We start from the raw sequence: 25,000 nt of genomic DNA on the forward strand, positions 1-25,000 counted from the left end.
TTGTATATATATTAATTCTTATTTTCATCTCTTGGAATAAAACAGGCTGGCTTTGCTAATATGGGTGAAAATGGGTGTGTTGGGCGGGGTGGGTGGATGGGGGGTCTTGGTTGGTGTGTGTTAAAAATAAATTCTGTCATTTCAGTGAAACAAACACAGTAAACATCTGCGAGGACGTTCCCTACATTAATGTAAAGGTGAAGGTAAAGGTGCACGTATTTGTCACTGTACAGCGAAATGTGTCCTCCGCATTTAACCCATCTGGTAGTGAACACACACTCACACACACACAGTCTATAGACTGTAGGATCCGTGTGGACCATACAATCTGTGGGGACCGTAGGATCTGTGTGGACCGTAGGGACTATAGCCTACAGACTGTAGGGTCTGTCTGGACTGTAGACTGTAGAATCTGTCTGGACAGTAGGGACTATAGACTATAGGATCTGTCTGGACTGTAGACTGTAGGGTCTGTCTGGACTGTAGACTGTAGAATCTGTCTGGACAGTAGGGACTATAGACTATAGGATCTGTCTGGACTTTAGGGACTATAGACTATAGGATCTGTCTGGACTTTAGGGACTATAGACTGTAGAATCTGTCTGGACAGTAGGGACTATAGACTATAGGATCTGTCTGGACTTTAGGGACTATAGACTATAGGATCTGTCTGGACTTTAGGGACTATAGACTGTAGGATCTGTCTGGACTTTAGGGACTATAGACTATAGGATCTGTCTGGACTGTAGACTGTAGGATCTGTCTGGACTATAGGGACTATAGACTATAGGATCTGTCTGGACTGTAGACTGTAGGATCTGTCTGGACTTTAGGGACTATAGACTATAGGATCTGTCTGGACTTTAGGGACTGTAGACTGTAGAATCTGTCTGGACAGTAGGGACTATAGACTATAGGATCTGTCTGGACTTTAGGGACTATAGACTATAGGATCTGTCTGGACTTTAGGGACTATAGACTGTAGGATCTGTCTGGACTTTAGGGACTATAGACTATAGGATCTGTCTGGACTGTAGACTGTAGGATCTGTCTGGACTATAGGGACTATAGACTATAGGATCTGTCTGGACTGTAGACTGTAGGATCTGTCTGGACTTTAGGGACTATAGACTATAGGATCTGTCTGGACTTTAGGGACTATAGACTATAGGATCTGTCTGGACTGTAGACTGTAGGGTCTGTCTGGACTGTAGACTGTAGGATCTGTCTGGACAGTAGGGACTATAGACTATAGGATCTGTCTGGACTTTAGGGATTATAGACTATAGGATCTGTCTGGACTTTAGGGACTATAGACTATAGGATCTGTCTGGACTGTAGACTGTAGGATCTGTCTGGACTTTAGGGACTATAGACTATAGGATCTGTCTGGACTGTAGACTGTAGGATCTGTCTGGACAGTAGGGACTATATGGACTAGTTAGACTTTATGTACAGTAGCTATAGACTGATTGGAGTGTGTGGTCTGTGTAGACTGTATGGACTGTATGAAGGGGAATAGTAGGTTTTGAAACTATATTATATTCACACCCTTTATTTACCTCTTTAATGTAAAACATGAGACGATGCCCAAGATCCAAACTTTTAATCTAAGCTGTGAGTTATGGGAACAGGTGGTCTGTGTGTCTGTGTGTGTGTGTGTGTGTGTGTGTGTGTGTGTGTGTGTGTGAGAGAGAGAGAGACAGGGGGGGGTAGGTTAGGTGGGGGGCAGGGGCATTCACACAATAACAGTGTATTCTTTGTGTGTGTGTGGATGAGTGTTATTCATTCAGAGTAATCATTAACTGTTTCAGCCCCAGTGATCAAAACTACCTAAACAGAGGACCCATTTAACCGGGTGGGTGGATGCGGGGTGGGTGGGGGCGGGGGGTGGAGAGTGTTAGTTAAACTCTAATATCTCACTTGATCTGCAGGTAAAAGCATCTGCAGTCCCAATGTAACAGGAATGACTTCACAATATCAGTAATCTTGGGGTAAGACACACACACACACACACACACACACACACACACACTCTCACACACACACACACACACACACACACATCTATATAATATACACACTACATGTCCAAATACTTGTGGAGCCTTGTGTTACAGACAGACATTTGCCCATATACACTACATGTCCAAAAGTTTATGGACATGTCTTCTCTAGTCCCTGTTGAGAAGAAGGACCGGCAATAGAATAGGACTCTCCAGAGCAGATAAAGACCATGCTACCTAATGCTGCCAGGCGTGGGCTAGAGGGGTATAAAGCCCCCAGCATTGAGCAGCTGTAGAGCAGTGGAGGAACTGTGTTCTCTGGAATGATGGATGGAGGAGCTCCATCCAGTACTTTTGAATGGGATGAGTTGGGGGATTAGATGATTTGGTGATCATCCATGCAACATCTTGACCTCACTAATAGTCCTGTGGCTGAATGCAATCAAATCCTCACAGCAATGCTGCTCCAAAATCTAGTAGAAAGTCTTCTTGCTCCAACAAAAGCAGGAGAAATACTTTGTAATACCCTTGATTTCAGAAGATGCAATGAATATGCAGATGTCCCAATACTTTTGTCAAAAAATAAATAAATAAAAAAATAGAGGCGTCTACAGTGGACCATCCAAGTAAAGTGGTTCCCTCTGGACCAGAAAATGGTCCATGGTTGGATCTAAAGACCCAGGTCGTGCCTCTGAGAGTACACTAACACTCATTGCGTGTTGAGGAATGCAGGTGAGCTGTCTAACACACTGGAACAGGGCAAACACTAAAGGCAGAGAGGGCGGAGTGACACGCCAGTCTAATCCTTAAACAAACACTGCCACCAACAGTTCCTCCACCAAAAGGACTAATGAGTGTATTAACATCACTGTAATCTGAGGGGGTTCGTTTTAGCATGAAATAACATCTAACAAGAGTCAGAACACAGGTCAAATATTATACATTAAAGGACAAAAGTATTGGGACACCTGCTTATTCATTGCTTCTTCTGAAATCAAGGGTATTAAAGAGTTTCTCCTGCTTTTGCTGCCCAGAGAAGACGTTTTCTTCTTCTACTTAATTTTAGAGGAGCATTGCTGTGGGGATTTGATTGCATTCAGTGACCAGATCTTCCACTGTGTGGTCTCCACAGCTGCTGGGGGGCACTGGTAACCCTGTAACTGGGACCACTAGATCTACTGGTAACCCTGTTACTGGGACCATTAGTAATTGCAATGTCTCTACTCTTCAGAGAAGATGTTTTCTTCTTCTACTACATTTTAGAGGAGCATTGCTGTGAGGATTTGATTGCATTCAGCGACAAGATCTTTTAGTGATGATGATCAACACCCTACCTCATCATCCCCGACTCCCCAACTCATCCCAACAGTATTGGAAGGAGCACCAGCCATCATTCTAGAGTCCGCTGCCCCACTGTGTGGTCTCCAGAGGTTGGTGTGGTGCAACAGATAACACCACTACCTGCCACTGAGTTACAACACCCTGTGGGAGACCAGGGTTTGGTTCCCAGTCTGTGGTGACTATGCTGCGCTACACCAATAAGAGTCCTTGGGCCAGACTCCTAACACTACATTGGCCCAACTCTGTGATACAAGTAACCTTGTAAGTCGCTTTGGATAAAAGCGTCTGCTAAATGCCATAAATGTAAATGTAAATGTGGTGGGGGGCTTTATATTCCCCCTCTAGCCCACACCTGACATTGAAATTTCACTATGTTGATGCTGAGAGTCCTATTCTATTGGCAGTGCTTCTCTATAGGAACTACACAAGCTGTGTGTGTGCATTTGCACATCTGTGTCCGCAATGGGTGCAGCTTTAAGTAGCTGAACGCATTCATTAGAAGGGGCGTCCACAAACATTTGGACAGGCAGACTGGCTGACGAATGGTTTACTTTTATTGATTCATGAACGTACCTGAATGATCACAAAAAAAAAACACAAACAGAGGTGTGATTGGTCAGTTAAAACACACTGTGATTGGCTAGGAGCACTATTTGCAAAAAAGCCAGAAATATGTTAATGATTAACGGATGATTAATGACCGCGCCGCCCAAATCTACACACCGCTCTCGTAACCTCTTAACCTCCTGTGTGTGTTTCTGTGTGTTTTAGGGGACATGGCTGCTCTCAGGCTGCAGGGTGTGAACCTCTGGGCTCTGCTCGTGTCGGCGTCTTGGCTTCTGGCTGTGGTCGTCTTGCTGATGTCCTGTATTCTCCACAAGAGACGGCAGACCGAGGGAACCTACCAGCCCAGCGCTGAGGAGCGCAAGCAGGCCGAAGGGGGCGGGCCTGAGAGGCCGGCGCTGGCTCTGCCCCTGCCCAAAGAGGAGAGACTCATCTGACCCCTGCTGTTATTGGCCAGAATTTGCTCATTTGCACTCTCAATGTTTCACCTCTTTACCCCAAATGTAGCCAAGACCACTGGACCTGTAGGCCTTTAGCATGGGGAGCTGATATGGGACCTTACTGAACTAGTTACCATGGCAAAGCTTGTGGAATACTGACCATGTAAACGTCCATGTTTGCTCTTCTAGCCTTGTATTTCCTAAAGATGCCCTGAACATGGCTTGGCTGATGGGTTACATTTGGGTTGTTGAGGTTAAAACTGTAAGTTCGGTCACTTTAAACACACCCGGCCTCACTCTACCTCCACCTTTCCCACTTGAAGGAACTGTGGTCATGCTGGTATGACTGGTATCTGATGATGCAACACCCCCTGCACTCCACAAACAAACACACAAACTTCTGCTGGGCATGCACTGGTATCCATCACCTGGTGTAGAATTGGGTTCACTGGTAACTGTAAGTGTTGGACTGGTAACGGTGAAATGGTGAGGCTTGGTGACCATTGGTAAGCCTGTGTTACTGTAACCATTGAAACAGTAGAATCCTGGTGAACTTGTCGCTGTGGGGAATGCTATGAACACTGCTAATGTAATTGGAACCATTAGAAACACTGGTTACCTTCTAACTGGAACCACTGGCGGCCCTAATTGGAAGCGTTGGAAACTCTGTAGTGGTCCCAGTGGTTTGCATGACACTGCCAAGCCTGTATTTGGAACCATTGGGAACTGTAATTGGAGGATATGATAATGCTATAACTGAAACCAATGGTATGCCTAACTGGGACTACTGGAAAAACGCTGGTAGTCCTTTAAGTAGAACCATTGAGAACACTATAATTGGAACCCTTGGTAACTTTGTGTCTGAAACCACTGGTAACCCTGTAACTGGGAGCACTAAATCTACTGGTAACCCTGTAACTGGGACCACTGCAGACACTGGCAACCATGTAACTGGGACCACTAGATCCACTGGTAACTCTGTAACTGGGACCACTAGATCCACTGGTAACCCTGTAACTGGGACCACTGCAAACACTGGTAACCATGTAACTGGGACCACTAGATCCACTGGTAATCCTGTAACTGGGACCACTGCAAACACTGGTAACCATGTAACTGGGACCACTAGATCCACTGGTAACCCTGTAACTGGGACCACTAAATCTACTGGTAACCCTGTAACTGGGACCACTGCAGACACTGGCAACCATGTAACTGGGACCACTAGATCCACTGGTAATCCTGTTACTGGGACCACTGCAAACACTGGCAGCCCTGTAAATAGGACCACTGGAAACACTGGTAACCCTGTAACTGGGAGCACTAAATCTACTGGTAACCCTGTAACTGGGACCACTGCAGACACTGGCAACCATGTAACTGGGACCACTGCAGACACTGGCAACCATGTAACTGGGACCACTAGATCCACTGGTAACCCTGTAACTGGGAGCACTAAATCTACTGGTAACCCTGTAACTGGGACCACTAGATCCACTGGTAACCCTGTAACTGGGACCACTGCAGACACTGGCAACCATGTAACTGGGACCACTAGATCCACTGGTAACCCTGTAACTGGGACCACTGCAAACACTGGCAACCCTGTAACTGGGACCACTGCAAACACTGACAACCATGTAACTGGGACCACTAGATCCACTGGTAATCCTGTAACTGGGACCACTGCAGACACTGGTAACTGCTTCTAGACCAACACTCTGAAGTTCCCCGTTTGGAGTGGAGGGGGACTGAAGGCTGGTAATATTTTGAGATGATCAGTGTTTATCAGTGGATGTTCATGTCGTTGATGGCTTTGACCCACTTTATTTATATGTAAGTTAACTGAAGGTGTGATGATGATTTGTGACATGTGGTGAGCAGCGAATTAAAATGCCCGCTGAAGTTCAGCTGCTTTGCTTTTGTGGTTTCCACGGTTTCTCAACGTAATACTCAAACCCTCATGTAGGGTTACCCGAGGGTCTAGAAGGTCTGTGAAGACCGACATGAGGACCAAACCTGGGCCTAACGATACAATTTCCATACACCACTGATCTGCTTTCTGGTTGGTTTTGCAGGAGCTGAGCCCTTTATCTGGCTGGCTAGCGAATGTATTGGGACACACTGGTTGACTGGATGATGTTGACTGATTGTTTTGGCTCAGAGCTGAGTCAATGTTTACTGTCCTACTTTCTCCCTCTCTCCAATCTGTATCACAGGGCAAGGCCTTTCCTATAGTGACTACTTTGCGAGGCCCATTCGGTCCCTAAGATTTATTCGACAGCTGCAGGAAATGTTCCCGTTTCCAGCCGTTGGTCGCTGAGCAAAGTGAAATTCTACCCGATTGTGGACAAATGAATTAAAAAAACATGAATGTAGAAAAACTTTAATGTAGAAATAATGGGTTCTTGTGAAACATGAACAAAAAACAAGCAATTTCTTCATATTAATTACTGAGTCCGAGATTCAGAGGCTCCTGACCAGAGGGATCACTGTATCGCGTCAAACCCGCCGCAATAGGTAACCCATTAGAAGGGAAAGTCAATGCCTGATTTGGTCAAATAAACACTTTCTGGCCACCTTGTTGAGACTGCCGCCCATTTTCTGATGCACAATTCCGAAGATAGACCACATCTTCCCAATGCTTTGCAGGGTTTAGTGTCCCCCCTTGCTTTAAGGGGGCTTGTGAATTGGCTGATCGGTTGAATCAGGGTGTTGGGAATGAGGACGGCACCAAAATGTGGAGGGCCACCAAACGTCCAATAACCATAAAATAAAGCCTGCAGTGACTCCTGCTCTAGCCTTTTCATGAATAAGTCCATGTTTCTGGCCACAGAGTCCCTCCTGGCTGGACATATTTTGGGTGGTGGACTCAGTAGGACCCACCTGTAGCTCCACAGACCAAGCCCCAGGGCAGAAGAAGCCCAAGCTGTGGGAGAAGTTAGCCCCATAGCTGATGACCGGCACATGACCGGTCCTTTTAATTAATGCATTCAGCAGTTAACCTACTGGCACCACACTGCCTAATTCCAGGCGTGGACTTGAGGGGTTGAAAGACCCCCCAACCCCCAAGCCGTAAGCTGTGGAATAGTGGCAGTGTGTTCTCTGGAATGATGGTGCTTCATCCAATACTCTCGTCACTGAATGCAATCAAATCCTCACAGCAATCCTCTACAGCAATAGAGGCAGTTCCTCTAACAGAAGCAGGATTAGGTTTTTTTTTTTAACACCCTTGATTTCAGAAGAAACACTAAATGAGCAGGTGTCCCAATACTTTTGTCCATAGCTCACTTCACTCAACTTCTACCCAAGCTGGGGCCTTTTCTGCTCAGTGTAGGGCTTGGTCTGTGGACCCCTTTCAAGCTAGCGGTGATGGAGGGCGTGGACTGAAGATCCTAAACTGGGCTACAGTCCATAATGGTCAAGAGTGCACTTACGTTACATGAGGGCAGGAACCACCTGGTCAAAAGTGAAAAATCAAATGCGAATCCTCAAGGGTTCCGAACTCCGGTCCTTGTGTTCAGTTCGAAAACTACATGCCACGGATGCGGGGCAGCTTGGATTGGTGCCACTCTTTTTCGTACACCCACCATTCACTGTTCGAACCTCTTTTTTAATTCCGACACTTTAATGGGAGGCAGTTCCTGGTCTTCAGTTGCTGGGTCAATGGGCGATTTTCCAATGTGGTCATCCCCTTTTGGAACCAAGATGATCCTGCTGGAAGAAGCCTGGATTTTCCTGGGGCCTCTTGGGGAGGTCTTCAGAGTTGCGTCCAAGCCTTTGGGACTGATGCCTTGCTTGGTTTCTGGTAGAACCCTGGTCTGAGGGGTCTTGGCCTGGAAAAGAGCTACTGTGGACAGCACACTTGGGACAGACCGATCTTCGTCCTGGTTGCCGTCTTTTTGACTTATCTTGTCTGGAGATGGTTCATTTAGGGTGATGTTTGCTCCAGGGTGGGATTGTACAGACGGCTCAGTGGGTTCTTGATCCTGTTGGGGTTCTAAACAAACCTCAGTGGGTCCATGATCCTGTTGGGGTTCTAAACAGACCTCAGTGGGTCCATGATCCTGTTGGGGCTCTAAACAGACCTCAGTGGCTTCACGATCTCCTTCCTTTGGAGTGGCACTGTTTGAAACCTCCAGGTTCTCCCGTTCCACATCGTGGCCTTGTTTCCGGTTCTCATTGCATCCCTCCGCTATTTGCTTTTTTCCTTCAGCACCATCCTCATGCTTGGTTTGCTCCGCCCACTTTCCATCTCGTGCTGGCCCTGAGGTTTGAAGATCTCCTAGTTCCTCTTTAAGCTCTTCGCCTAAATCTGTGAGATCGCTCACCAACCGTCCAAGATCCACAGACACCTCCTCCACCGATGGCCTTGTGCCAAAGCCCTCCCTCTCAGATCGGTCGGTCCCTGCCTCAGGCTCCTCCACCTCATTGATCGGCCTCTCCTCAAGGCCGTCCTCCTCCCAGCTCAACAGGCTGCCGCTGTTCCCAAGGGACAGGTTCAAGCTTTCCTGGCTGGGCGTGGTCACGCCCCTCTGGAAAACAGTGACAGGATGGTAAGAGGGGGAGAGACAAGGGATAGGCAGGAGGCGTGTGGGTGAGCAAGGGGCAGCATACGATACTCACTCTGGTGATGAAGTCAGTGCAGTCAGAGTTGAACAGGTCCAGGCTACGGGTGCCGTACAGCAGTCCTGGCTCTCTGGAGCTCTGGGCGCTCAGGGTGTCGAAAATCTCCCCTAGAAGGTCCATCTCCTCTGGGTCGGGCAGAACTGAAAGATCGGGGTCATCCTGGAGGTAGCCAGCACTGGAGCCAGACTCTATATGACTGCAAAGACAAGCATGCACACAAACAAAAAATACCTCTTTTTTACACTAAATGGACAAAAGTATTGGGATGCCTTCTCGTTAAACCTACTGGAGCTTTTATATGACGTCCCATTCTAAACCCATCCGCTTTATTAATAAGGAGCTGGTTCTCCTTTGCTCTAAGCTCTACCAGCAGCAGCAGGTCTGGAGCTCTGCTGCAGTTACTGAGTCAGTTGGAGGCTTTTCTGCACTCTGCTCTGAGCTCAGCACTCGACCCTGACCCCGCTCTGTAACTTTACGTGGTCTGACAGACACTCGGTGGCTGAGCTGCTCTCTGTGAGCTGTTCCTCCTAAACTCTTCCACTGTTCAATAATAATACCACTCACAGCTGATGGAGGAAGATCTAGGAGGGAGGAAATTTCACCAGCTGACTTGTTGTTGGTGGTGCAGCGGTGTCTCCTATTACATACAGAACCATGCTGGAGTTCAGTGAGCTCTTCAGAACCTCCCGTTCTTTCACTGATGTGTGGAAGAAAGGTAGCAATGGGACTGACAGACACCTGGATTAAGTGATTAAGAGGTGTGCCCCAATACTTCTGTCCATATAGTGTATCTTTAGGACAGACAGCCATATGCAAAGTCATATTTACTAAGATACATTCCTGTTTTATTGTGTAATTGTGTATTAAAATGTGTAGACCATGGGCGCCCAAACTTTTCCAAACAACTGCATGTAAATCAGGTCCAGGCTGAAATGTATTGAAACACAATAAATATATATATATATATATATTGGGCTGTTTTTAATAAAATTAGATTCCTTCACCTTAAAACAGTAACCAATAGTTTAACTGAGTAAACACACACACACACACACACACACACACACACACTCTGACCTCTCCTCTCCATAGCTGATGTTATCTAGGGGTGGCTCTTCAGTCTGGGGGATGGTGTTTTTGCGCGTAGGCCTCCTTGGCCGGGACTGAAACACCGTAAACAAGATCTATAGTTAATAATTATACATATTTACATATATATATATATATTCAAAACAGCAGCTTTACAATCTGAGGACTTTCAATGGAAGTCAATGTAAATCATTTTGGTCATTTTGGAGCATTTCTATTGGTCCATTTATCCAGATTAACTTTTATTAACTTTAAAAGGAAGATACAAGGTTTTTGTGTGACTATATATATATATATATATAAAATGCAATTATTAAATACACATTAATAAATATCATTATTATTATTATTATTATTATTATTATTATTATTATAACATAGTGACAGACATTTTAAACTGGTCCCCATCTCAATCTGTAACACAGTTGACTCTGCCACCCTGTGGGCATTCAGCTGAATTACAACATCACTTGTGACAGAGAGAGTGAGACCTCTATTGGTCAGTGCCTGTTACTGCAGCCAGTCACCCTGGCATCTTCCTATTCCTCGCATGATGCTGAAAACTACACAACACTAGAGGGAGCACCGAAGTGGGTCTTGAGTTGAGGGTACAGTGAGCTGAACTGTGCAGTATATGCTCTGTCTTCCACAGAGGAATGTGCAGTGAGTCCTTTTCTAAAATGTCCATTTCCGAGACTACAGTCAAAGGTCTACCCATAACGAAGTCCACTGGTAGACCAGAACAAGCATCTTACCACTGGTAGTCCTGCAAACTTAGCCGGGTCCAATACTTCTGCTCCTGAGTACTGACTGGTTGGCATTACTGTACTAAGTACTGACTGGTTGGCATCACTGCTCCTGAGTACTGACTGGCTGGCATCACCGCTCCTGAGTACTGACTGGCTGGCATCACCGCTCCTGAGCACTGACTGGCTGGCATCACTGCTCCTGAGTACTGACTGGTTGGAATCACTGCTCCTGAGTACTGACTGGTTGGAATCACTGCTCCTGAGTACTGACTGGCTGGCATCACCGCTCCTGAGTACTGACTGGTTGGAATCACTGCTCCTGAGTACTGACTGGCTGGCATCACCGCTCCTGAGTACTGACTGGCTGGCATCACTGCTCCTGAGTACTGACTGGCTGGCATCACCGCTCCTGAGCACTGACTGGCTGGAATCACCGCTCCTGAGTACTGACTGGTTGGCATCACCGCTCCTGAGTACTGACTGGTTGGCATCACCGCTCCTGAGTACTGACTGGCTGGCATCACTGCTCCTGAGTACTGACTGGCTGGCATCACTGCTCCTGAGTACTGACTGGTTGGCATCACTGCTCCTGAGTACTGACTGGCTGGCATCACTGCTCCTGAGTACTGACTGGCTGGCATCACTGCTCCTGAGTACTGACTGGCTGGCATCACTGCTCCTGAGTACTGACTGGCTGGCATCACCGCTCCTGAGCATTGACTGGCTGGCATCACTGCTCCTGAGCACTGACTGGCTGGCATCACCGCTCCTGAGCACTGACTGGCTGGCATCACTGCTACTAAGTACTGACTGGCTGGCATCACCGCTCCTGAGCACTGACTGGCTGGCATCACTGCTCCTGAGTACTGACTGGCTGGCATCACTGCTCCTGAGTACTGACTGGCTGGCATCACTGCTCCTGAGCACTGACTGGCTGGCATCACCGCTCCTGAGCACTGACTGGCTGGCATCACCGCTCCTGAGCACTGACTGGCTGGCATCACTGCTCCTGAGCACTGACTGGCTGGCATCACCGCTCCTGAGCACTGACTGGCTGGCATCACTGCTACTAAGTACTGACTGGCTGGCATCACTGCTCCTGAGCACTGACTGGCTGGCATCACCGCTCCTGAGCACTGACTGGCTCACATCACTTCTCCCAGGTACTGATTGGTTGGCCTCACTGAAATATGAAATATAACAGTTAATAAAAAACGGTGTGTGCTGTGTGGGTCACCTTGCCGAAGTGCTGTGTGATTGGCAGTCGATTCTGCAGGCAGTCTGATTGGAGGAGGCGAATCGTGTGTGTGCCGCATACAGACCCGCCCCTCTGTAGAGCGTGAGAGTCCTTCGGCTCCTGAGAGAACCCAAGTTCAGAACACATACTTATGTAAGCATGTACTGGATACAGAAACTGTATATTAATTACTTATGTATTAAATAAATAATCCAAATAATAAAAGATCAAAGTTCACCTTTGATGAAATGAGGTTCTTCAGGCCGAGCTTGCTTTGATAGGTGGCCTGAAATGGAGATGAATAGATCTGATCATCAGGGCACCAGGATGGAAAACTGAGGTCCTGGAAGTAAAAATCCGCCCCCTGGGGATGGAAAACTGAGGTCCTGGAAGTAACTTTACTTCCAGGACCTCAGTTTTCCATCTCTAGGGACAAGGCTGTCCTGCACTGAGACATCTGAGACATTACTCACAGTTTTGCACATCTGAGCCTTGGACTTCACCGTCAGGAGCAGAGCGCCTCCTCCTTTCTGCAAGACATTTCACACACTGCTCTTACTGCCCACGTTATGACGCCCTGTGATGTCATGTCGGAGGATGGCCACTGGTAGGTGCTCAACAGGTGCACCATCTACCATACCGTCTTCTACTGCTTACGTAATACAGTATGCTAGTAGCTGCTGCAGTGACGTGTGTAACATAAAACCCACCTTCAGGTTTCCCACCCACTGCTGGTATGACTTTGAGCCTCCTGTGCAGTACACACACACACACACACACACACACACACACACACACACAAGGCATCAGTTAATGCATATTTATACCTATTGACTTCCTGTAAATAAGGAATGGGAATGTGGGATAGTAAACAGCCACCCTATGAACCATGAGGGATATCATAACATTTAGCATGTTAACACACACACACACACACACACCTGATGATGCTCCACACTGCAGTATCTCCTCCTCAAACAGGTCGTCTGGTTCTTTGCCCTGGTTCAGCATCTCCAGACGTCCGTCAATAAACTGTAGACATCCACGCAGCCACAAACACACACACCTATAACACACCTGTACTGTGTGTATACACATGTATAACACTGGTGGAAAAGCACTGTGTGTGTGTGTGTGTGTGTGTGTGTGTGTGTGTGTGTACCTGCTTGAAGAACTGGAGGTGTATGGAGCTCTCAAGGAACTGTCTCGTGCTGTGAGATTTATGAGTGAGGAACAAATCATCACTGAATAACACAGGTCCACCCTGAGAGAGAGAGAGAGAGAGAGAGAGAGAGAGAGAGAGAGAGAGAGACAGAGAGAGAGAGAGACAGATTGAGATAGAGAGAGAGAGAGAGACAAAGAGAGATAGAGAGACAGAGAGAGACAGAGACAGAGAGAGAGAGAGATAGAGAGACAGAGAGAGAGACAGAGACAGAGAGAGAGACAGAGACAGAGAGAGAGAGACAGAGAGAGAGAGAGGTGTGTTTAACACTAGACTTCGAGTTCTCTACAGTTTCATGTAGAACTGTCTCCTTATGGTATTCCACAGATCTGAAGAACGTTTAACCCAGGTAAAGAACCGTGAAGAACCTCTGAAGTATTCAGGTGGTCCTTTGATAGAACCTCTGCTTTTACTACAGGTCCTGATCTTCATCCAACACCCTGGCCTCACTAACTCAGCTCTTGTCGCTGAATGCAATCAAATCCTCCCAGCAATGCTCCTCCAGAATCTAGTAGAAAGTTTTCTTCCCTGGGCGAAATTGCTGTTGTTGAAGGCATCAGCGGCACGGAGAAGTTTCTCAGCCTACTGCAGAACCTCCAGAAGATTTCCACCAGCCACCACCGGGCAGCGCTATCACCCCACCAACAGTGCAGGAATTACAGCAGCAAAAAGGAAAATGCAGTCTAGGCTTAATCTCCATCATTGAGGAAAAGCTTCTAGTGTACAAGCCAGTAGAACCTCTAGTGCCACCCTACAGTAGAACCTCCTACAGTAGCAGCTCCTACAGTAGAACCTCCACCACACACAAAGCAGGGCTGTGAAAGGACGGCCTTATGTGCTATATTTCATAAATGCTCTAAAAAGAACCATCAATAAGACTGGTGCACTATTAAAGAACGTATCCATTTACGCGTCTATTTGGTTCTTTGAGTGGAGAACCATTGCTCTTACTAAAGAACCCTTGAAGAACCCCCTGCTGGAGGAGTGTAGGACTCACAGTGGAGTACACTAAGGCATCTCTGTAGCTTCCAAACAGCAGAGCCTGAGCTCTCAGAAAGGCTCGAGCCACACCAGCCCCTGGAGACGAAGCCTGGCGCTTCAGGCGTACTTTCAGAGCTGTCACCTGTAAACGCACACACACACACACACACACACACACACACACACAGAAAAGAAGTCAACACGATGCTGCTCGACCACAGCCACAGATATATAATAATTGATGGTTAATTACTGGATAGTTAATGTAAAGTAATGTGTGGAGTATCAATAGCAGTGATTGATAGATAATTAATGAGACTTCATTAAAAAGATTACTGGATAATCAATAGAAGTGATTGATGGATAGTTAATAGAACTGATTGATACTAATTAAATAGATTAGTGGATAATCAATAGAAATGATTGATGGATAGTTAATAGAACTGATTGATACTAATTAAATAGATTAGTGGATAATCAATAGAAGTGATTGATGGATAGTTAATAGAACTGATTGATACTAATTAAATAGATTAGTGGATAATCAATAGAAGTGATTGATGGATAGTTAATAGAAGTGATTGATACTAATTAAATAGATTAGTGGATAATCAATAGAAGTGATTGATGGATAGTTGATAGAAGTGATTGATGGATAGTTAATAGAACTGATTGATACTAATTAAATAGATTAGTGGATAATCAATAGAAGTGATTGATGGATAGTTGATAGAAGTGATTGATGGATAGTTAATAGAAGTGATTGATGGATAGTTAATAGAACTGATTGATACTAATTAAATAGATTAGTGGATAATCAATAGAAGTGATTGATGGATAGTTAATAGAAGTGATTGATGGATAGTTAATAGAAGTGATTGATGGGTAGTTAATAGAAGTGATTGATGGATAGTTAATAGAACTGATTGATACTAATTAAATAGATTAGTGGATAATCAATAGAAGTGATTGATGGATAGTTAATAGAAGTGATTGATGGGTAGTTAATAGAACTGATTGATACTAATTAAATAGATTAGTGGATAATCAATAGAAGTGATTGATGGATAGTTAATAGAACTGATTGATACTAATTAAATAGATTAGTGGATAATCAATAGAAGTGATTGATGGATAGTTAATAGAAGTGATTGATGGGTAGTTAATAGAACTGATTGATGGATAGTTAATAGAACTGATTGATACTAATTAAATAGATTAGTGGATAATCAATAGAAGTGATTGATGGATAGTTAATAGAACTGATTGATACTAATTAAATAGATTAGTGGATAATCAATAGAAGTGATTGATGGATAGTTAATAGAAGTGATTGATGGGTAGTTAATAGAACTGATTGATGGATAGTTAATAGAACTGATTGATACTAATTAAATAGATTAGTGGATAATCAATAGAAATGATGAAAAATTTAAATAAAAAAATACTTTAAAAAATTGATTGACAGAAGTATTTGATAGTTGGTATTGATGTAATATTGATTAATATTGATTAATATTCATGATTGATCACCACATCTGACGGGAGCTTCTTCAGGTCATCGTGAGGAGACTCCATAGTGTTGGTGTCCACATTCAGAATGACCACGTCTTCCAGAGCCCGACTCCTCACTCTCTGACAACACAGCACACAGAGCTCGGATCAGTGTGTGTGTGTGTGTATGTGTGTGTGTGTGTGTGTGTGTGTGTGCATACATATAATATATACACACACACTATATGGACAAAAGTATTGGGACACACCTCTTAACCACTGAATCTAGGTGTCTGATTCAGTGGAAGAGTTCAGGGCTGAGTGCTGAGCTCAGAGCAGAGTGCAGAAAAGCCTCCAACTGACTCAGTAACTGCAGCAGAGCTCCAGACCTGCTGCTGCTGGTAGAGCTTAGAGTAAAGGAGGACCAGCTCCTTATTTATACAGCCTATGGGTTTAGAATGAGACGTCTTATAAAAGCTCCTGTAGGTGGAAAAGTATAGGTGACCCAATACTTTTGTCCATATAGTGTATTACAAATGTATATAAATTACAGAGACGTGGCCAATAATATTAACTCACATCATTTTATTCTATAATAATAAATGTAGGTCCTGAATGTAAGAAATAGTGAGTGAGAGAGCGAGAGAGAGAGAGAGAGTCTGTAGGGTACCTCTATTAGACTGGAATGAACTCCGATGAGGTATGGCATCGGGGCACTGCAGAACACAACCAGCACAGTTAGGAAGGGGCAATACATCAGCAGTGGATATTTGCTGATACAGGACAAAATCATTATTATTATTATTATTATTATTATTGTAATATATCATTATATATATATATATATATATATGAAATCTGCAGTTTGACATTTTTTAAAAAACATTTAATACTTGTGTCTGCATTTATGAAAAATTTATTATTATTATTTTTATGTTGATTTTATGTAGATGAAACATATATAATGATTTCAGAGAATCTGGCAGTTGTTCTTTATACTGTATCAGAATTTCATAAACGGACCAATAGAAACGCTCCAAAATGACCTGGAGTAAAAAAATACTGTTAACTTCCATTAAAAAAAGATTTTTTTTCTCCTCCTGTAAAATTGTGGAGATACAAGGTTTTGTGTAACAGCGATGATTCTTGGGAATCTCTGTGTCTGCAGTTATCCAGCGTTTCTCACGATTGGTTTAGCACATTAACAAGCGTGAGACAGGATGCCTGTGTCTGTGTGTGTGTGTGTGTGTGAGTGAGTGGGGTGGGCTCTCACCAGCAGTAGTCCAGGAGGTGTGGGGGCAGGACCGGTATGAAGATGTGCTGCCAGTACATGGGGAAGAGCATGCCGCTACATGCGTGCACACACGCCGTCAGCTACAGCAACAGAGCAGTGCAGGGTTGGTTATTTACCATATGCCCACCAACAGTACACACACAGCCCAGACCAGCCCCCCACGAGCCTCAGCCCAACCCCATCATAACCTGCAGCCCAGGACCAACCCAGGACCAGCCCCCCACGAGCCTCAGCCCAACCCCATCATAACCCGCAGCCCAGGACCAACACAGGACCAGCCCCCAGCGAGCCTCAGCCCAACCCCGTCATAACCCGCAGCCCAGGACCAACCCAGGACCAGCCCCCCACGAGCCTCAGCCCAACCCTGTCATAACCCGCAGCCCAGGACCAACACAGGACCCGCAGCCCAGGACCAACACAGGACCAGCCCCCCACGAGCCTCAGCCCAACCCAGGACCAACACAGGACCAGCCCCCCACGAGCCTCAGCCCAACCCCGTCATAACCCGCAGCCCAGGACCAACCCAGGACCAGCCCCCCACGAGCCTCAGCCCAACCCTGTCATAACCCGCAGCCCAGGACCAACACAGGACCCGCAGCCCAGGACCAACACAGGACCAGCCCCCCACGAGCCTCAGCCCAACCCAGGACCAACACAGGACCAGCCCCCCACGAGCCTCAGCCCAACCCCGTCATAACCCGCAGCCCAGGACCAACACAGGACCAGCCCCCCACGAGCCTCAGCCCAACCCCGTCATAACCCGCAGCCCAGGACCAACACAGGACCAGCCCCCCACGAGCCTCAGCCCAACCCCGTCATAACCCGCAGCCCAGGACCAACACAGGACCAGCCCCCCACGAGCCTCAGCCCAACCCCGTCATAACCCGCAGCCCAGGACCAACCCAGGACCAGCCCCCAGCGAGCCTCAGCCCAACCCCGTCATAACCCGCAACCCAGGACCAACCCTACCCTTTGGCTTCCTCCCTCCACTTCCCCATGTTCTTATTCATATTCTGATGTGTTTCTCAGGTCAGGAGGAAGTTCTCCAGGGCGTGATTTCATATCAGTTTCATATTCACACATCAGGCTGACTCTCATATGCAGTAATCTGACCAACTGAGAAGTGTAAACACACCCTTTATAGCTAATATAACAATAGACAAAAGTATTGGGACACCTGCTCGTTCAGCGCTTCTTCTGAAATCAAGGCTATTAAAAAGAGGTGATCCTGCTTTTGTTGGAGAAACTGTGTCTCTACTGTCCAGAGAAGAAGACTTTCTACTAGAGTCTGGAGCAGAGCATTGCTGTGAGGACCAACCATCCATCACTCCAGAGACCACAGTTCTTCCACTGCTCCACAGCTCCTCAATGCTGGGGGGCTTTATCCCACTCTAGCCCACGCCTGGCAGCATTAGGCAGCTGATCTGGCTGCTAGGGTCCTATTCTATTGGCAGTACTTCTTCTCTACAGGGACTAGATAAGCAGTGTGAGTGTGTGCATTTGCACATCTGTGTCAGCAATGGGTGCAACTCAGTAAGTAGCTGAATGCATTCATTAGAAGGGGTGTCCACAAACATTTGGACAGATAATGTTGAACATTGCACAGCAATATTTTCACCTATATTTATTAATATGATCATAATAAACGATTCCATATGTGTAGAAATATTATTTAATGTGGCTAATTTTAATAGTCAAATACATACCATAAATATATATATATATATATATATATATATATATATATATATATATATACATATATGCAAATATATAGATGAAATATATTTAATTGTCTTTAAAAGGTTTTTCTTATATCTACATACATCAAAAGCGCAATATAAGAATATTTCAAACGTCAAATAGACACATGATGTTAATTAAGCATTTTGCTGTTGTCACGCAAAAACCTCGTATCGCCATTATTTCTGCTTATTACTTTTTTATCGCTCCATAACGTGAATCTGGCAGCTGTTCTGCTCATAATGAACCGACCAATAGAAATGCTCCAAAATGACCTGGAGCAAAATCTGTTTACATCAACATCCATTGAAAGTTTGGGAGTTTATTTTTCCTCCTTCTGTAAAGCTGGCATTTTTTGAGATACGAGTTTTTCGCATGGCTTGACTGACGTGGTACAAACTCACCGTGCTGAGTTTACTGCAGCAAATGAGGATGCGTCTCTCGAACAGCATGCTAGCGTACAGTTGCAGCATGTTCCCCACATCTACAGCCACTACGAGCTCGGTCAAGTTCCTCTAAACACACATACACACACACACATACACACACACACACACACACACACACACACACAAGGGAAATCAGTGTAGTATAATCCACCAGCAGCTAACAATGCTAATCGTACGGTGATGATGCAAACAAGAAGAATCTAAGTGAACACATCATGCTAATAGGTTTCTACAGGCTTCTATTCATTGTTAGCAACATTAGCATAAAGGGCTAACTATACGTTAAATACATGGATAGATGGATTCCAGGCTGAAGAGTTGAAGCATAGGCCGAGACACTCACACTCTCTGGAATGGATGGCAGCGCTTTTGGATCAGGAGCTATAAAGTACGGGATCTGAGAAAAAGAACGAGAGAATTTCATGGTTAGCAAGAAGCTAACTTAGCTAAAATGCTGTTATTTCAGAGCATCCCTGCTAGACAAAGGGTTAGAAAGCTGAACGTTGTGAGTGTAACGATTCACACTTTTGATTTTTGATTTTGATTCATACGTTTATTTATCAACACTGTATTGAAATCGTTACACCCGAGATTACAGACGAGACCCACCATGACAACTTACCGCTTGTAAACAAATGACTGTATCGCAAGTATACAATATGGATACAATATCAGTTGATTACCAAGCCAACATTTCTTCACGTCACAGTGGAGGAAGCAGTGGAGGACTTCATAGACAAACACTTCTATGGCCTCCGTATAACGGCAGAACTGGGCAAAATTGGGACTAACAACCAAAACCCAAAGAAAATACAAGAATGCCACCAACATGGCCAGCATGACCACTCTGGTCAACCAGCGTGATCATGTGATCATGTGTGTGCTTGGTCATGTTGATCAGCAAGACCAGTATGACCAAAATCATGGTCAAAACCTGGTTAACTGGCTAGATATAGTATGTTTTCACCTGGGTGAGCATTTCATCATCATGAAACACACCAACCTCTGTTATAGCCCTAAAGTAAAGCAGAAAGTTGACTGCAGGACAATTTACAGTCTGGACAAGACCAGATTAACTCCTTTCTGCTGCCCTGCCTGGGAGTCAGGTCAGTGTTTATTAGCCGGGCTAATCCAAAACTACACATGGATATTATGTTAGCGTTAGACAGAAAACTAGCACAACACACAGCATGATTCTCCCATTTCACCTATAAGATGTACTCAAAAGTCTTTTCCACAGAATACTTTCAAAACTACCTTACTAGCGCATGGGTCCACATGGTTGCCAAATCTGGCAAGCTCAAGGAAAGCATAGCTTGCCAATAACGGAATCCATCAAACAATAGATTATACTCAGCTCAAGCGCTGTTAGTGCAGTTCCAACTGTTGAGTCAGTTAGCTCAGTTTCACAAACATGGGTGTTTGAATTAGTCAAGCTCTGGGTTTAGTCTAGCCTAGGTTAGGTTAGGTTAGGTTAGCATACATTATACAGTTTTATGTGTAAACAGTGTAACTACACCAGTCTTACCATTATATTAAGCTGGCCTACTTTGTAGGCTACCTACACTCGTTAGCCATTTTATCAGAAACAGCTGCGAACAGCTTCGACTGTGGTTTAAAAGAGTTTGGCTGCTGTCAATGTTTGTTTTGCAGTGAAATTTGCAGTTTTGCAGCAGTGAGCTTTACACATAAAAGACCTTTCAGTGCTAGAGGATGATCATTTACTATTAAACACCCCAGAGTTTATTACAGTTTATGAATATGAGCATCACTGCTGATATTTGTCCACCATCCAAATAATAATTATAGGTCATTAGTGGTCCTGAGGTGGTCCTGGATGGGGCTAATAGATGATCAACACACTGCAAAAATTATATCTTAGCAAGTGAAACCCCACTTAAATGTAGTCTTAATATTTAATACTTCCCATGTTAAGATTATTGTAGCAATATTATGAGATAAACAACTTATTTCTATGCATTTAAGTGTGTATTAGCAGATATTTTAGTATACGGTCAGTAAAGTATGCTTAATTGGCTTAATCATAAAAAAATAGATAATTAATAAAAAATGAATATAATAAAGAAAATATTATATAATATAATAAAGATAATTATTTTTTATCAAAAATTATGCTTGAAACAAGTGGAATGAAACACTAAAATGACTCAAATGAAGTAAAAATCAGTTCATAAATAGTTAAATATAGTTATATATATACAGTAGTTATATATATAATTTATGATGTTCTTAAAAAATAACTTTATAAGAACATCATAAATATCAGATATTTAGGGTTTATGGAGGGTTTCAGATATCAGGATATCTTTTGCAGTGCAGCTGAGCTACAAAGCGCCCCTATATGGTGTTTCTGATATAATGGCCACTGAGTTTGAATACAAGGTAGGTGTTCCTAATAAAGCAGCGACTGGTTAAGAGTTAGGACCAGGATTAGTAGTGGTTTTAGGTTAAGTCCAGCTTTTCCTGCATTAAACACACTCAGGCTGGCCAGTGACTCACCCCTGACCCTTCACGCTTTGAGGAGAGGGTGTGGCCACGGATGGATGGCACCTCACTCCCAATTTGTAGCTGTTCTCCCTCATAGAAGAACACACAGGAACCTGGTTGGTTATTCACAGGTGATCTCACACGTCACAGGGGATCAGATGATGCATTCGGACATCCTTCCTGTTTTGCTGTCGGTTTGTAAGGTCGGTGACAGCCACGTTCCCATGACGACTCCCTGCAGCTTAAAACCCTTCTGTTTTCCAGCCTTGAGTGGAATTTCACTTGACCGGTTCTGTCCGGTTTCCTTCGCCAGCTAAAGCCTTTCTCAAGTGCTGTGTTCTCTACGTCTGTTAGTTTTGGGGGACAGTGACCCAATAACCCAGCTCGGAAGTTACCACCATAGTAGTAATGCTGTCATTATGATGCAGTGGTGGCTTTGTGGTTAGAGTGCTGGGTCGGGCCCCTGAGCAAGGCCCTAACCATCTCTGCTTCAGGATCCTGCCCTCGGACCCTGGAATTCTAAGCTATGATATGAGAAGAGGACGTTTTTTAGGGGGAGGTGAGGCATGCAGGGCAGTGTTGGCTCAGTGGTTTATTGATCACAGGGTTGTGTGTTCGATACCCACCCCTTCCAGGGGTGCTGTATATATATATATATATATATATATATATACACATTATATAAATTTATACATTAACTTCGTAGACTTTCTTGCTTTCTTGGGACTTATCTGAGACCAGGGCTTGTGGTGAACTCTGGATATTCCTAAGGTTAGGAGGACCGTCCGAACGCACCATTATTAAAGCCTCGGGTAACAAGAACTTACCAGTTGTAGGGTGACAGAGCCGTTAGCCGTTGGCACCGCGTGGTTGTACAGCACCATAAGCAGCTCTTGCATTTCCTTGGTCTGTAAGGTTTCAAAAAGAAGCAAATGCATTACAGTGATGAACTGAAACATTCAATAGAAAATATTATTGTAAACTTTAAAAGATTTTTATAAAAAGTCATATTTATATAAAATTATATAACAATTTTTAAGAAAATGAAATAAAGTGGCTTTCACCTGGCCTTTCGTCACATAGTCTGCCAGGTTATTCAGCAGTTTGTAAAAGACCTCGAACCAGGGCAGGTAACTGCATGACAGAATTTTACTGTTAGTTCTGCACTGTGTTCAGTCTCTACATTTAAAGAGTTACAGCATTTCCAAGTATAGGTGTAGGGATGGGCATACTGTCCGTGGTCTGTAAAAATGGACCAAAGTATGGCCAAAACTCCAGTTTTATAGATTATGACGAAACTTCTGAAGATAAAACGACTTTTAAATTCATAAATAAAATAAAAATAAACATTTAATAAACAGTTGAATAATTTAATACAATTCTTAAAACAGGTCAAAAATCTGTTAATAAACAATTTTATAACAGTTTAATTGAATAAAATTCTTAAAACAGTGAGAAATAACAGATATTCAGGGTTTTCAGAGGGTTACATCTATATTCTTTGGCATTCTTTGGCAGTGCAGCTGAGCTACAACATTCACCCATATGGTGTTTCTGATAAAATGTCCAATAAGTTTAAATACAAGGTAGGTGTTTCTAATAAAGCGGCAACTGGTTTTGATTTATGACTTGGATTAGCAGTGGTTTTAGGTAAAGTCCAGCTTTTTCTGCATTAAACACACTCAGACCGGTCAGTGACTTACCCCTGACCCTTCACCCGTTGAGGAGTGGGAGTGGCCACAGTCATATAGTGTCAGAACAACACGTATAACGGAAATGCGAGAAATATCTATGTGGCTTCCCTCGGTTTTAGACAGCTAGTGGGAATGAATTCCAATAGCAAGCTCCTCCCCACATCATTAGAAGGTGGTTTTCTTTGTTATAGTGGAAACTTTGCAGGCCTACAAACGACCACAGGATGGCGATAGGATGTAAGTAGGCATATTTATAACAGATGGTCCAGTTGTTACATTGAAACTGTGTGTATATAAATATATATATATACTGGACAGGATATGTTGCAGCTCAATCCACAGGGCTCGTGCTATCACTACTCTGAATTACCAGCTCCCTGATGGTCACATGTCTTGTCACAACATAGGAACAGGAACTGACCTGCATGTCAAAAAGTGCTGAAAGGAAACCACAAAGCTCAGAGCTTCATTACCATCAGTTCACAAAGTAAGCAGTTTCCCCTTCAGCCCAAGAAACACACATCTCCACTTCTGTAAGCAGCTCTGATTATTTACAACTCTATATCTCAGCAGTGAGAGAGTGTCTACCTGTAATTAACTCTGTATAACATTAGAATAAACCCAAATAAACATAAAGTCAGTGGTCAGTGAGAGTGTCTACCTGTAATTAACTCTATATAACATTAGAATAAACCCAAATACACATAAAGTCAGTGGTCAGTGAGAGTGTCTACCTGTAATTAACTCTATATAACATTAGAATAAACCCAAATACACATAAAGTCAGTGGTCAGTGAGAGTGTCTACCTGTAATTAACTCTATATAACATTAGAATAAACCCAAATAAACATAAAGTCAGTGGTCAGTGAGAGTGTCTACCTGTAATTAACTCTATATAACATTAGAATAAACCCAAATAAACATAAAGTCAGTGGTCAGTGAGAGTGTCTACCTGTAATTAACTATATAACATTAGAATAAACCCAAATAAACATAAAGTCAGTGGTCATTGAGAGTGTCTACCTGTAATTAACTCTATATAACATTAGAATAAACCCAAATAAACATATTAGTCAGTGGTCAGTGAGAGTGTCTACCTGTAATTAACTATATAACATTAGAATAAACCCAAATAAACATAAAGTCAGTGGTCAGTGAGAGTGTCTACCTGTAATTAACTCTATATAACATTAGAATAAACCCAAATACACATAAAGTCAGTGGTCAGTGAGAGTGTCTACCTGTAATTAACTCTATATAACATTAGAATAAACACAAAGAAACATAAAGTCAGTGGTCAGTGAGAGTGTCTACCTGTAATTAACTCTATATAACATTAGAATAAACCCAAATACACATAAAGTCAGTGGTCAGTGAGAGTGTCTACCTGTAATTAACTCTATATAACATTAGAATAAACCCAAATAAACATAAAGTCAGTGGTCAGTGAGAGTGTCTACCTGTAATTAACTCTATATAACATTAGAATAAACCCAAATAAACATAAAGTCAGTGGTCAGTGAGAGTGTCTACCTGTAATTAACTCTATATAACATTAG

At 43.9% G+C, this 25,000-nt stretch overlaps 1 protein-coding gene across 2 annotated transcripts in view; it reads right to left on the minus strand.

The window, feature by feature from the left end:
- Positions 1-6,721: 6,721 nt before the first annotated feature.
- The window catches only part of dennd1c (DENN domain containing 1C), a 26,072-nt gene continuing 7,793 nt past the window's right edge, over positions 6,722-25,000 (minus strand). The window contains exons 6-23 of one of the 2 annotated variants that reach the window (XM_072656748.1): positions 22,811-22,880; positions 22,574-22,654; positions 21,759-21,836; positions 19,582-19,635; positions 19,194-19,304; positions 17,026-17,126; positions 16,423-16,468; positions 15,792-15,893; positions 14,275-14,400; positions 13,218-13,319; positions 12,997-13,087; positions 12,766-12,806; positions 12,529-12,585; positions 12,294-12,341; positions 12,056-12,175; positions 10,058-10,143; positions 8,978-9,176; positions 6,722-8,886 (exon numbers count right to left, since the gene is read on the minus strand). In XM_072656748.1, the coding sequence (XP_072512849.1) occupies positions 7,945-8,886; positions 8,978-9,176; positions 10,058-10,143; positions 12,056-12,175; positions 12,294-12,341; positions 12,529-12,585; positions 12,766-12,806; positions 12,997-13,087; positions 13,218-13,319; positions 14,275-14,400; positions 15,792-15,893; positions 16,423-16,468; positions 17,026-17,126; positions 19,194-19,304; positions 19,582-19,635; positions 21,759-21,836; positions 22,574-22,654; positions 22,811-22,880 (2,455 nt within the window). In that variant the 3' untranslated portion in view covers positions 6,722-7,944. The remainder of the gene's footprint in view (positions 8,887-8,977; positions 9,177-10,057; positions 10,144-12,055; positions 12,176-12,293; positions 12,342-12,528; positions 12,586-12,765; positions 12,807-12,996; positions 13,088-13,217; positions 13,320-14,274; positions 14,401-15,791; positions 15,894-16,422; positions 16,469-17,025; positions 17,127-19,193; positions 19,305-19,581; positions 19,636-21,758; positions 21,837-22,573; positions 22,655-22,810; positions 22,881-25,000) is intronic. The other variant, XM_072656749.1, reaches the window with a different exon arrangement.

Source organism: Salminus brasiliensis, chromosome 15 (assembly GCF_030463535.1).
Source record: "Salminus brasiliensis chromosome 15, fSalBra1.hap2, whole genome shotgun sequence".
Taxonomy (NCBI): domain Eukaryota; kingdom Metazoa; phylum Chordata; class Actinopteri; order Characiformes; family Bryconidae; genus Salminus; species Salminus brasiliensis.